Raw genomic sequence first — 10,784 nt, forward strand, 5'->3', positions numbered from 1 at the left:
GTCTATGAAGTCTATGAAGTTCTGCTAGGAAAGTGTCCTTACTGTATTTCTCAGTCAAGACGCTCATTACAAAGCACAGCACCTGTTCTTGGGGGGGAAAAAAAACGGTGTGTGAGAGATGTGAGATAACAGAGCAATCTTAGAGTGCTACCAAATTACAAGATATAAATGAACCCAAGAGTCAAGGGTGAGAGAGACTGATGAGGGTTTGGGATGGGGGTAGAAAACTTTTGCTGGGGGAGGAATCATTCTCATTCCTAGCTCATTCTCTCCATCTATTCCCCTCCCAGTGAAGCCCAAGGTGAAAGATTCCCCAACAAAATCAGGGGCCCAGGTCTACCTGGACACACTAGTTTGCTTTGTGACCGGGTTTTACCCTGGTGGGATTGAGGTCAAGTGGTTGAAGAACGGGCAGGAGCAGATGGCTGGAGTCGTGTCCACGGAGCTGATGCAGAACGGAGACTGGAGCTTCCAGATCCTGGTGATGCTGGAAATGACCCCCCGCAGTGGGGACATCTACACCTGCCAGGTGGAGCACAGCAGCCTGATGGGCTCCCTAACTGTGGCCTGGGGTAAGAGCCTGGGGGGACTGGGGTAGCTCTTGAGCCCCTCAGGAACACCCCTCATTCTGTCCATACCCTAAGGAGATTGCTTGTGTCATGGGCAACTGGTGCTGCCTTAGTGGGGTGGGGGTGCACATGCCCTCTCTGCGACCAGTCCTGTTGACCGGGACGGGGTCCCCCTGTGGTCAGTCTTGCTGCCGATTTTGCTGCCTGGGTGCACTCCTGTGGCTGATTATGCGACAGCTGATCATTGCGGCCGATCGCTGCAACCACTTCCGGGAGTGGCTGCAGCAACCCGTCCACTCCTGGGAGTGGCTGCATCTATTGGCCAGTGCTTGCAGCGGAGGCAGTGGTCCTCCTGCCTGCTCCCCCTGCCCATCACCGAAGCAGTGAGTGTGGCCAGTCAGGGGATGCACCAGCACTCTTAGGGGGTGTGCATGCACCCCTGTGCACCCCCTATGTATCACCACTGGCTTGGGTCAAAGCTACTTCCCACCCCAGAGGCAGAGAGCAGGCATGTGAGCAGGGCATGATAGCCTAGACTGAGCCTTTGGGTTGCTATCCCCACAGAGGCAAAGTCGGACTCAGCCAGGAGAAAGATGCTGACGGGGATTGGGGGCTTCATGATGGGGCTGATCTTCCTGGCACTGGGACTCCTTGTCTACCTAAGGAACAAGAAAGGTGAGTAGGGCATGGATGGGGTGGTGGAACTAGGGCTGGACCGGTGGGCCTGGCTGGAGGCTCCCCTCTCTCTCAGCTCCCAGCAGGTTCTGCCTTGGAATATGGCAGGAGCTTCCCAGCTTCTTGTGTCCTGGGGCCGGGATGGATCCCACTGTCCCTCCCTCCTCTGAGGGGCAGGACAAAGCAGGGGCCATGGGTAGGCAGAGCTGTCACTGCCTTATCTCAGGGCATTTCCTATCCTCTGCTGCAAGGCAGGGACCCTGGGTTAGGAGGGGACAGGTCCAAGGGGGTTGGGGCACCTGGGTGTAACACGCTGTGCGACTTCATGGTGATGTAATATTGGGGGGTCCCTCAGCTCCATACCTTTCTCCTCTATCCTGCTGCTGCTTGTCTGGTGGGACAGACCAAGATTTTCCTTGGAGAAAACTTGCTATCCTAGGAGAGCTTAGTTCCAGCTGCCCTTGGCCCAGACCTTGCTGCTCCAGCAGAGGAAGCTTTGCCAGCTGGTGGGTCAGCCTGTTTCTGTTCCGTGCAATATAATTTATGTCTTCAGCCTTTCAGCCTTGCAGGTGCAAAAGGCCTGCAGGTGTCAGTTTTTTCTGGATTCACCCTTAACCCTGATAATCAGTGAGGGATGTGGAACAGGTGGAGGATTGTCTCACCTACAACAGAGCCTGAAAGAAAATATACCCCTTGGTTTTGAAAGGCAGAGTGGAGAATAATAGACCATTCCTGGAGTCAGGAGATGGGGAGAAGGAGGGAGAGAGGACTGCTTGTGGCCCTGACCACTCTGAGGTCCATGCAACTTTCACTTGCACTTTCACTTTTGCCTTTGAAGCAGCAGAAGCTGCTCTTACCGTATGCCTCACATATAATGCTCACCACGATATCCAGCAGCTGTTTTTTTTTAAGGGAAAATGGTTGTGGTGTGAGAGAAATGACAGTCTCTTCTGTTTTATCCAAGCTGTTCAGAATCTGTTTCTTCATCCAAGTCTTCCCTCCACTGCCACCTAGCTCCTAAACTTTGAATGACTGATATTACTGGAAAACACAAGTGTGTCATGTGAATAAGGTAACTGTCCTTCTGACAGTCAGGGCTTCTCCAAAACATGCTTAGCCATTCTTTGGTCTAGGGCTGTTCCTGGCCCTTGATTCTGTCCGTACCTCCCTGCCTGTCTTGGCTAATAATAAAAATGCAAACTGTCCTGGCTGACCCTGTGGTTCACACACATGTAACCATGCCACAACTGATCATAGCTTTTCATTCTCTCTTAATAGAGGGCAAACCGCATAGGTTCAGTTCAGGGAAATATCTAGACATCCACACAGTGACTCCCTATATCCAGCCCTGCTTTTGGTAAGACAGCAATGTGGGCTTTGAATGAGGGATTTGGGGTCCCTAAGGAGGTGTGCTCCATTTCTCAAGCCTTGGGCAGGAGCTTTGATCTCTAAGGAACGGACTGCCCCTGCCCAGACTCTGACTGTTTCTCCTTGCTTTCCAGGCCAGCCTGTTCCCCAACCAATAGGTCATTTCCATCTCATCCTACCCCCATGAAGCACCCTTTGCCCTCAGGGACCATGGGTTGCATGAGGTGTCCATGACGTGGCTGATGCTGCCCCTTCACCCTGGCACTTTCCCAGCCCAACCTGGGTGGGAGCTGGAACATGGAACATTTTCAGTGAGGAAGAGGAGGAGTCTCCATCTCCCTCATTACCACTGTTCAGGTGGATCCTTGAGCTATTCCCAGGGCCAGAGCATCCTGGGCCCTTTCTTAGCATCTCCCCATCTGGAGTCTCCAGACACTTGTGAGGGGATGCCCTGAAGCCTGTCAAGCCCTCCCCCCCAGCCCTTCCCCAGTGCCACCAGTCCCTGTCCTGTGCTGACGTCGCTCCCCTTTCTCTCTGCAGGGCTCCTCAGTTAGATCCTGCAGCTTCGGGCTTGCATTGTCCGGTGTGGATCTCTAGGTGGGGTCTCCTGGCACCTGTCCCTGTGTCTGGAGCTCTTCTCACTTTCCCTCCATTGTCACATGGACTACTGTGGCTGACTTGTCTCTGTCTAAGCCTGCACCACATCTGCACTCCCCAGTGCTACTGCTTTTGGGTGATCTTCAAGGGACTCTGATCTGACACGTGGGGAGCTGTAACAAGGCTGTTGGCTGTGACAACTGCTGCATGTAAGAATTAGCCTCCCCTGGGGCCTTTGACTAAGGCTAGTTTTCCATAGAAATGCCCAGCATGACTCTCATTAGCTTGGGGGGTGGAAACGTGTCACAAGATGGAGGCACTCAATGTTGCCCAGGAAATGCATGCTACATCCTGTTGCAAAGCTAGTCCTAGTGGGTCTCTGAGTTTTTGGTCACTTTGTTCCAATTGAGAGCAGTCCCTGGCAGGGTCAGCTTGTAGCACTGGTCGGGGTGCTTGGCGTGGCCCATGGGGCTGTTGGATGGAAAGAGTTGGGGCTGGGCCAGTTGCATTGAAACATGGGATGGAGCTTGTGCTGTTGTAATGCTGCCACTACCACTCTGGATCACTCCTTTGGCAGCTTTCTGTCCTCCTGGGGGGTGACGGCCTTTCTGGCCAATAAATTGTCTGACTGGTGCCAGCGGTGTGTTGTGCAAGCTCTTTCCTTAGGGAAGCTTTTCCCAAGCCTTGCGGGCTTACAGCCCAGTTGTAGCAAAGTCAGCCTCTCCCTTGCACACCTAACCACAGCTGCTGCTTCCCTCAGCCCATTTCTACCAGGTTCCTTTTGTCAGTGCGGGGGAAGTGGCATCCATCAGCAATCAGAAGTGAGTGAAGCTTTGACAGAGGCTGACCTGCGGGGTGCCACCAATTGCTCCTGTAAGCCACAGGCCTCCTTTCCCCCTTCAAGTGACCTTTGGTTCCTTCCCCCTGGACTCACCCCACAGCTCTGAACAGACTGTGCTCGGCTCCCCCATCACCAGGTGCTTGCAGAAGCAGTCTCCAGGGCCCTGCCCTGGGGGTTTTCCCCTGGCTTTGGACAACATCAGCTGCTGGGAGCATAAGTTTGTGAATGTGTTGAGCGTGCATGTGAGAATCTCTGTCCCCTGAACCTGCTAATGGCAATCCAGGCCTCACACCACTTCATTGTCACAATATAGTCAGTGCTGGCCAGCTCTTTCCCATGATTGTGGGTGGAGTAATTTATTTCTGAATTTCCTTGAATGATATGGACATGGCCTGAACTTTACTGATGGTCTTTGGAAGGGTGAGATCAGAGCACTTGGGATATTATGATGGCCTCTTCTCTGGAGGAGGGGATGTATGAGTTCTAGCTCAAATGATATAAAGGGTATGAATTCCTTACACTGGCAATTTTTTCCCTGCTAAGAGCTGGCAAAGCCTGAGGGAGTCAGGTGGAGCTGAGGAACTGGTAGCAGAGTGGCTCAGGAGAAGCATGCTGAGCCCATAACCCAGAGGTCAATCAGTTGAAACCATCTTCTGCTAAATGCTTCCTATTTTCAGTTGGAGTACTGCATCTAGTTTTGGGCATCACACTTCAGGAGGGATATGGCCTGCATTGAGAGGATCCAGAGGAGGGACACTTGAATGGTCAGGGGGCAGCAGGGCAGGCCCTATGAGGAAAGGCTACAGGACCTGAACCTGTTCAGGCTCCACAAGAGAAGGTTGCGAGGGGATCTGGTGGCTGTCTATAAACTTACTGGGGGGACCGGCGGAGAATGGAAGAGGCTCTGTTCCCCCGAGCACTACCCAGGGTACCAAGGAATAACGGCCACAAGTTGATTGAGAGTAGGTTCAGGCTAGACATCAGACCAGAAAGCACTACTTCACAGCACACCCTTCTGGAGTGGGTCCCTGTAGGGCAAGGCTCATCTCTGGGTGTGGGGGAAAGCTCCATGGTTCTGCCTCTGGGGTTGGACCCAAACCTTCCTCCTGGACTAAATTCCCCACTTGCACATTAGGGATCCCCAACATGCAGATCCATCCATTTACTGTCCCAGGTGCTGTCTGGGATCTCTGCTCTGGGGTTGGTGGACCCTAGGATTCCCCATTTCCAACACCATCCAAATACATTAAGGCCTGCCATGGGAGCAGGGCCAGTGCCGGGAAGTCTTTCAGCCCATCCCCAGGCAGCGGCTCTTTTCTGCAGGAGGTAGAAGTGTGTGGTGCAGCCCTGCTGATCCTGGCTTTGCCAGAGATAGACGACACTGCTCGGCCCTGATGCTGACTGGTTCGCTCCCCTGGGGCTGCCCCATCACCAGAGCTGGGGCAGTGTCCTGTGGTAGCTGATGCTCAGAGCAGGGCAGAAAAGTTCTTGTTTTGGGGTGAGGTCCTCTCCAGTCCTTCACTCATCATGGGGCCAGGGGCAGCTGTATCAGGTGTTTCTGGGGGAGTAAGTACTATACTGCACACTCTCCTCCTGCCTTCCCAGGTAAGAGCCAGGGAGTACCCTGGGCTGGGAGATACTCTTATCCAGCTGGGAGACCACAGATGAGCAGCTCCCTGCCTCAGTGCAACTCTGACCCTGCACATTGGCACCTACCCCAGCTGCCCTGCCCCTGGCACCCCCCTGAGTGTTAGTGCCCTGCCTTGTCCGGTGTTAACATGAAGGGAAGGGAAGGGAATGGGACACTCATCCTTTCCTGTCCTATAGGCTGCAGTTCCAGTTTGGTCCCAGTGACCAGATCCCTTCCTTCCCCATGCCCCTCTCAACCATTTGTGCACAGAGTGGGTGTCATAGGTGCTGGTCCCAAGGGTGGCTGCAAGGCCCCTGCTCTACCCTTGCTTCTCAGGCTTGCTCCACATAACTTTGCTTGCCATGTCATACCAGGCTTTTGTCTGCAGACAAGGAGCGAGATCCCCGCTGTGAGAGATTCCACAGCAGCCTCTCGGGCTGGCTGAGACAGATCTCTGGAGAGGGGCACCGACGGGGGCATTTCTTGCCATGTCATATTCTTATTACACCACTGGAAATGGAGGCTGCCCAAGGGATGCCTGATCCCATGCTACTGTTCAGGTGTCACCACTCAGCAACTTATTACATGGCTCCAAAAGTCTCTTTCACCCTGCCCATCCCTTGCAGACATTCAAGCCCCCCTGCTCCCAGCACTGAGCTTACTCTGCTTCCATCTCTGTCCTGATCCTGGGCCTGCTAAGACCATCATCCCCCACCATCTCAGTCCCTAAATCACCAGCTCCTAACTCAGCTCTCAGGCTGCCTTGTCTTAACTCTCAGGAGTGCAGGGTCTCCCTCTGCCTGTTGCTTGTTAAGGAGCTCCTTCCATGTCAGCAGCCAGGAGAGACTCCCTGCCCCAGCCCGGGCCCTGGGCTTATGTGCCAGTTAAGCCCCACCGCTCTCTGGTCACGTACCCCCTGCCTGCTGACTCATCTCCTTCCAGAGCCTCCTGTGTTCATAAAGTGACAGGTGGGCCCAGGGTTTCTTCCAGAGGCTCAGTGCTATCTTCACACCCCCATCTTCCCACATGCAACATCCACTTGTTCATTCCAGGTGGGGCTGGAAGTGTGAGGAAGAGAAGCAGAGGGTAAGGGCACTGCAGAGGTCTCCTCAGTCTGGGCATTGGCCTGGGACTCGGGTGCCTGGGCTCAGAGCCCTGATCTGCCCTGACAAAGGCACTGGGTTGCTCTGGACCTCAATTCCCACTTGCAACAGGGGTGAAAGGCTCTGTCCAACGTCATAGGGTATGTGCAGAAACACACAGTCCATGGGGAGCCATCAGGATCTCTGGGGCCATCAACACCTTTGAGGAATGTAATCTTTGTGAAGGGACCAGCCAAGGACCCCCATGGAGTATGTGTCCTGGAGATGGAGCTCCCCTGTTTGGGGTGGGTCCCTGTGGGACAGGGTTCAGTTCTCCATTTGGGGGAAAGCTCCATGGTTCTGGCTCTGGGGCTGGACTCAAACATTTATCCTGGACTAAATTCACCATCTGCACCTGTGACATCCTGTCACAGGTTTGGGGCCTGGCCAACCCAAGCAGTCTTCAACTTCAAATCAGACCTTTGTTCCCTGGGCACACTTGCCCCACAGGGAATTTCCCAATGTAATACACTCCACACTCAACATCAGCCATCCACCCAGTCCCTCGAGGGGTAACACATGGGAAGAAGGAGCCTTGGGCTCACTCCTGCTCAGCCAATGCATGCTCCTCCTTGTCAGGGCTCTGCAGCTCTGTTCTCAGCTCTCTGCTACCTGCTTCTGGCTTCCAGCTCGCAGGAACCTGACCCTGTTCTCTCAGGTCTCTCTCCCTCACCCAGGTCCCTCTCACTTAGGTCTACCTCTGGGAATCTCTCTGTCCCCACTTCCATCCTGCCCTGTCTGTCCCTCTTTTGTGGCTCCTTTCCCCAGAAGCCCAACTCTGCTGCCTGGCTTCTTCTCTCAGGAGGTCTCCCCCTGGCTTCCCCTCCCTGGGAGCCATTTGTCTTCCTGCAACCACTGCCTATCTCCCCCAGCTGGCTCAGTCCTCCCGAGCAGCCTGTGATCAGGGTAACCGATGGCAGCTAGGCTGGAGCCTCTGCCACCTGTAGAGCACTCTCAGGCCCCTTGAGCTGGCAGATAGCTGCAGATCCCCAACACCCCCATAGACAGGTCCATCAGTTCAGTGTCTAGGGCTCTTGGCTGGGCTCTCAACTCTGGGGAGACCTGCGCCCTGGGCTGCCCCCAGAAACATGTCACTTCAGTCAACACACAGGCCACCACGGGGCCAGGGAAGGTGCTGGAGTTGTTCTGCAGTCCTTTCCCAGGCAATGGTTTTTTACTGCAGTAGGGAGAAGTGTGTGGTGGAGCCCTGCTGAGCCTGGCTCTGCCTGGCGACGCGTGACAGTGCTCAGCCCTGCTGCTGTCTGGTCTGCTTGGGTGGGGATGCCCAATCCCTGTGGCTGGGGCAGCATCCTGGGGAAGCTGATGCTCAGAGCTGAGGGCATCATCCCTGCCGAGCCTCCTGGGGTGGCTGTGTCCTGGACAGGGGGTGGACAATTGTGGGGTTGGGCCCAGTCAGGAGCTTTGTCTCTGCACAGAGGTGTGTTCTGCTTGGCAGGGTGTGGGACTGGCATGTCCCTATAGGAGAAGCTCCTTCTCCTCCTGTCTCCTGTGCATGACTTTGTCCCACTGTGGGGAAGGTAGTGTCTGCCTTCCCCTCCATGAAGTTTGTGGAGCACAAAAAACCACAGCCCCTTCCCCAAAGCCTTTGGCTGCCTGAGCCCCATCCTCCCCCTGCAGTTTCTTTCTTTCCCAAGAGCCCCCTCACCAGCCCACAGGCTCTCTAGTGGGAGTTTGTACAGGCTCAGCATGAGGCATTAGGGGGCTCCACTTCCCTTCCCCCGTTCCTGCTCCAACCATGCGTTTAGGTGTCCAAGACCTTGTACTGCAGGTGGTTTTGACTACCCTGGTGCCCTGCATGGCCAGCTGTGTGCATAGGCCCACATAGGCCTGAGGGAAACCCTGTCTTACAGCTGTCTTCTCTCTTGGGGGCACTTGCAGTGGGCACAAGATAAGGTAGTTGCATAGAGATCAGGTTGTGCAGACAGTAGTGGGCAGGGAGGGACCTGCTAATGAGATAAATCCCTGATGATGAAGAGGCTGATATCAGGGAGAGCAATAGCCCGGAGGAGATGGACAAACTCCCTCCAGACAGGGGGTACCACAGACAGGGCTCAGGGGAGACTGGGATATGGGGGCCTGCCTTTTCTATAGGCACCAGTTCCAGTCCGGTTCTAATGCCCAAACCCATCCAGCCCTGTGTCCATCTTTGGTCCCTTTGTGTAAAAGGGCAGCACCCGCTTTCCCCCTCTGTCTGCAGGGCTGGGTGGTCACAGGAGTCTGGGCAGCGGAGGCAGAGTGCAGATGGCCCCACTGTCTCAAAGCTGGTCTGGGATGTGTGCATACGGGTCCTGACTTTGCTACAGATTCCCCATGTACCGCACTGCCCAGCACTGGACTTTCTGGGCCTCAGCTCCCACCTGGGACATGGAGAAAAAACCCTCCCCACGTATGGAGGGTGTGAGGGGGAAACACAGATCGGGGGGGAGATAAGTTAGTGTCCGGGAGCCATGTAGGCATCTTGGAGGGGTGGCTGGGTGATAAGCTGAGATAGCTTTGGGGTGGGGCTTCACCCCTGGAGTAGGTCCCTGTGATCAAAACTTTGACTCAATTGTGGATATGAGCCATGGGCTTTTCCCCTCCTTCTGTGATCAAAACTTTGACTCAGTTGTGGATATGAGCCATGGGCTTTTCCCCTCCATCCAACCATCACGGGGCCATTGCAATTCCTGGGAGAGTCCTGCAGCTCAATGCCAGGCACGGACTCTTTGCTCAAACAGGGACAGATGTGGAGCAGAGCCCTGTTGAGAATGGCTTTACCTGGCAACAGATGATGCTGATAAGCCCTGAGGTTGACTGGTCCCCTCAGCTGTGGCTGCCCAGTTCCTCAGGCTGGGCCAGCCTCCTGGGGGAGCTGATGTTCAGAGCTGAACAGAGACCTTCTTATTTTGGGGGGAACCGACAGGTTCTCAGCTCTGTCTCCTGTGCAGCAATGGGGATAAATCAGATCCTGGGGGCTCTGCTGCTGACACTGATGGTGCTAAGACCCCACGTGGCTCATTGCACAGAATCCGCAGGTGAGTAGAGACCTATGACCCCTGCGGAGCCTCTTTCTGGACTGGGGTTGGGAGATGGGTCCCCACAGGCTCTGTCAAGGCAGCACAAGGTGGCATGATGTTATCTGGGCCAGTGAGATGATGCTGTTGAGGCAGAGGGAGGCATTAATGGTGGAGAGGCAGCAGGGTCCCATAGGTGAAGGGATGGAGGTGGACATGAGCGGTAGGGTCAGAGCAGTGCTCGGGGCAGAAGCGAGGTGGAGGTAGGGGCTGCAGTTCTGTCTGGGTCCCACTGTCCCCGTCCCCTAACATTCATGCAAGTGGTTATAGAGGCATGGGACGTACATTAGGACCCTGAGGCAGTGCATGGCTGGAGAGAGGTGAGGGGTGCAGGAGGCTCCAGGTAGGCAGGACCCTGCTCAGCTCTGGGCGTGGCCAGCGCCCTGTGGCAGAAAGCCACCTTTGTTTCTCCCCACAAAACTCTGCTCTGTGACAATTTGGTTAGGATGGGCCCTGCAGAGGATACACAACTTTACCCTATCTCTTTAGGTAACCTGAGCTGGATACATTCCTGAGGGAGGGGGGAAACCTGCTCCCTCTGCCTACGTGAGTGGCATCACATACCTGGGTGACGGGCTTCACCCCTGGTGGGGTAGAGTCTGCCCGGCAACTAGTGATGTATTTCAAATTGGTTGGCTGACAGCCAACAGGTGCTGGCCTCCATTGGACCAGGTAAATGAGGTCACAAGTGCTATATAAGTTAAGGACTGCCCAGGAGGAGAGGGCAGCAGCCATGAGGGAGACTCAGAGATAGAGAAGAGCTGGACCATCTGAAACTTGCTCTCTCTCTCAAAACTCATGATCAAGGTGTCAGAACCCATTAATTGAATGCCTATGGCACAGAGGGATCTCCTGCCAACTTAATGCAAACACGTGCGCCTCCCATTG

General features: G+C 54.9%; 1 protein-coding gene across 1 annotated transcript; it reads left to right on the top strand.

Moving 5' to 3' along the window:
• The first annotated feature begins 337 nt into the window (after positions 1-337).
• Positions 338-2,466, top strand: LOC102374546 (DLA class II histocompatibility antigen, DR-1 beta chain). The gene is made up of 3 exons (XM_025195728.1): positions 338-572; positions 1,134-1,244; positions 2,209-2,466. Exons 1-3 carry the CDS (start codon positions 422-424, stop codon positions 2,256-2,258), a joined length of 312 nt encoding a protein of 103 aa, XP_025051513.1. The 5' UTR covers positions 338-421; the 3' UTR covers positions 2,259-2,466.
• The last annotated feature ends 8,318 nt before the right edge of the window (positions 2,467-10,784 follow it).

The sequence above is a fragment of the Alligator sinensis genome, unplaced genomic scaffold (genome assembly GCF_000455745.1).
Source record: "Alligator sinensis unplaced genomic scaffold, ASM45574v1 scaffold1722_1, whole genome shotgun sequence".
NCBI lineage: Eukaryota > Metazoa > Chordata > Crocodylia > Alligatoridae > Alligator > Alligator sinensis.

Coding starts and splice junctions, on each gene's coding strand:
- LOC102374546 (XM_025195728.1), top strand. CDS start 422: ATGGCTGGAGTCGTGTCCACGGAGCTGATGCAGAACGGAGACTGGAGC. Junction 573..1,133: donor CTCCCTAACTGTGGCCTGGG/GTAAGAGCCTGG, acceptor CTATCCCCACAG/AGGCAAAGTCGGACTCAGCC. Junction 1,245..2,208: donor CTACCTAAGGAACAAGAAAG/GTGAGTAGGGCA, acceptor GTTTTATCCAAG/CTGTTCAGAATCTGTTTCTT.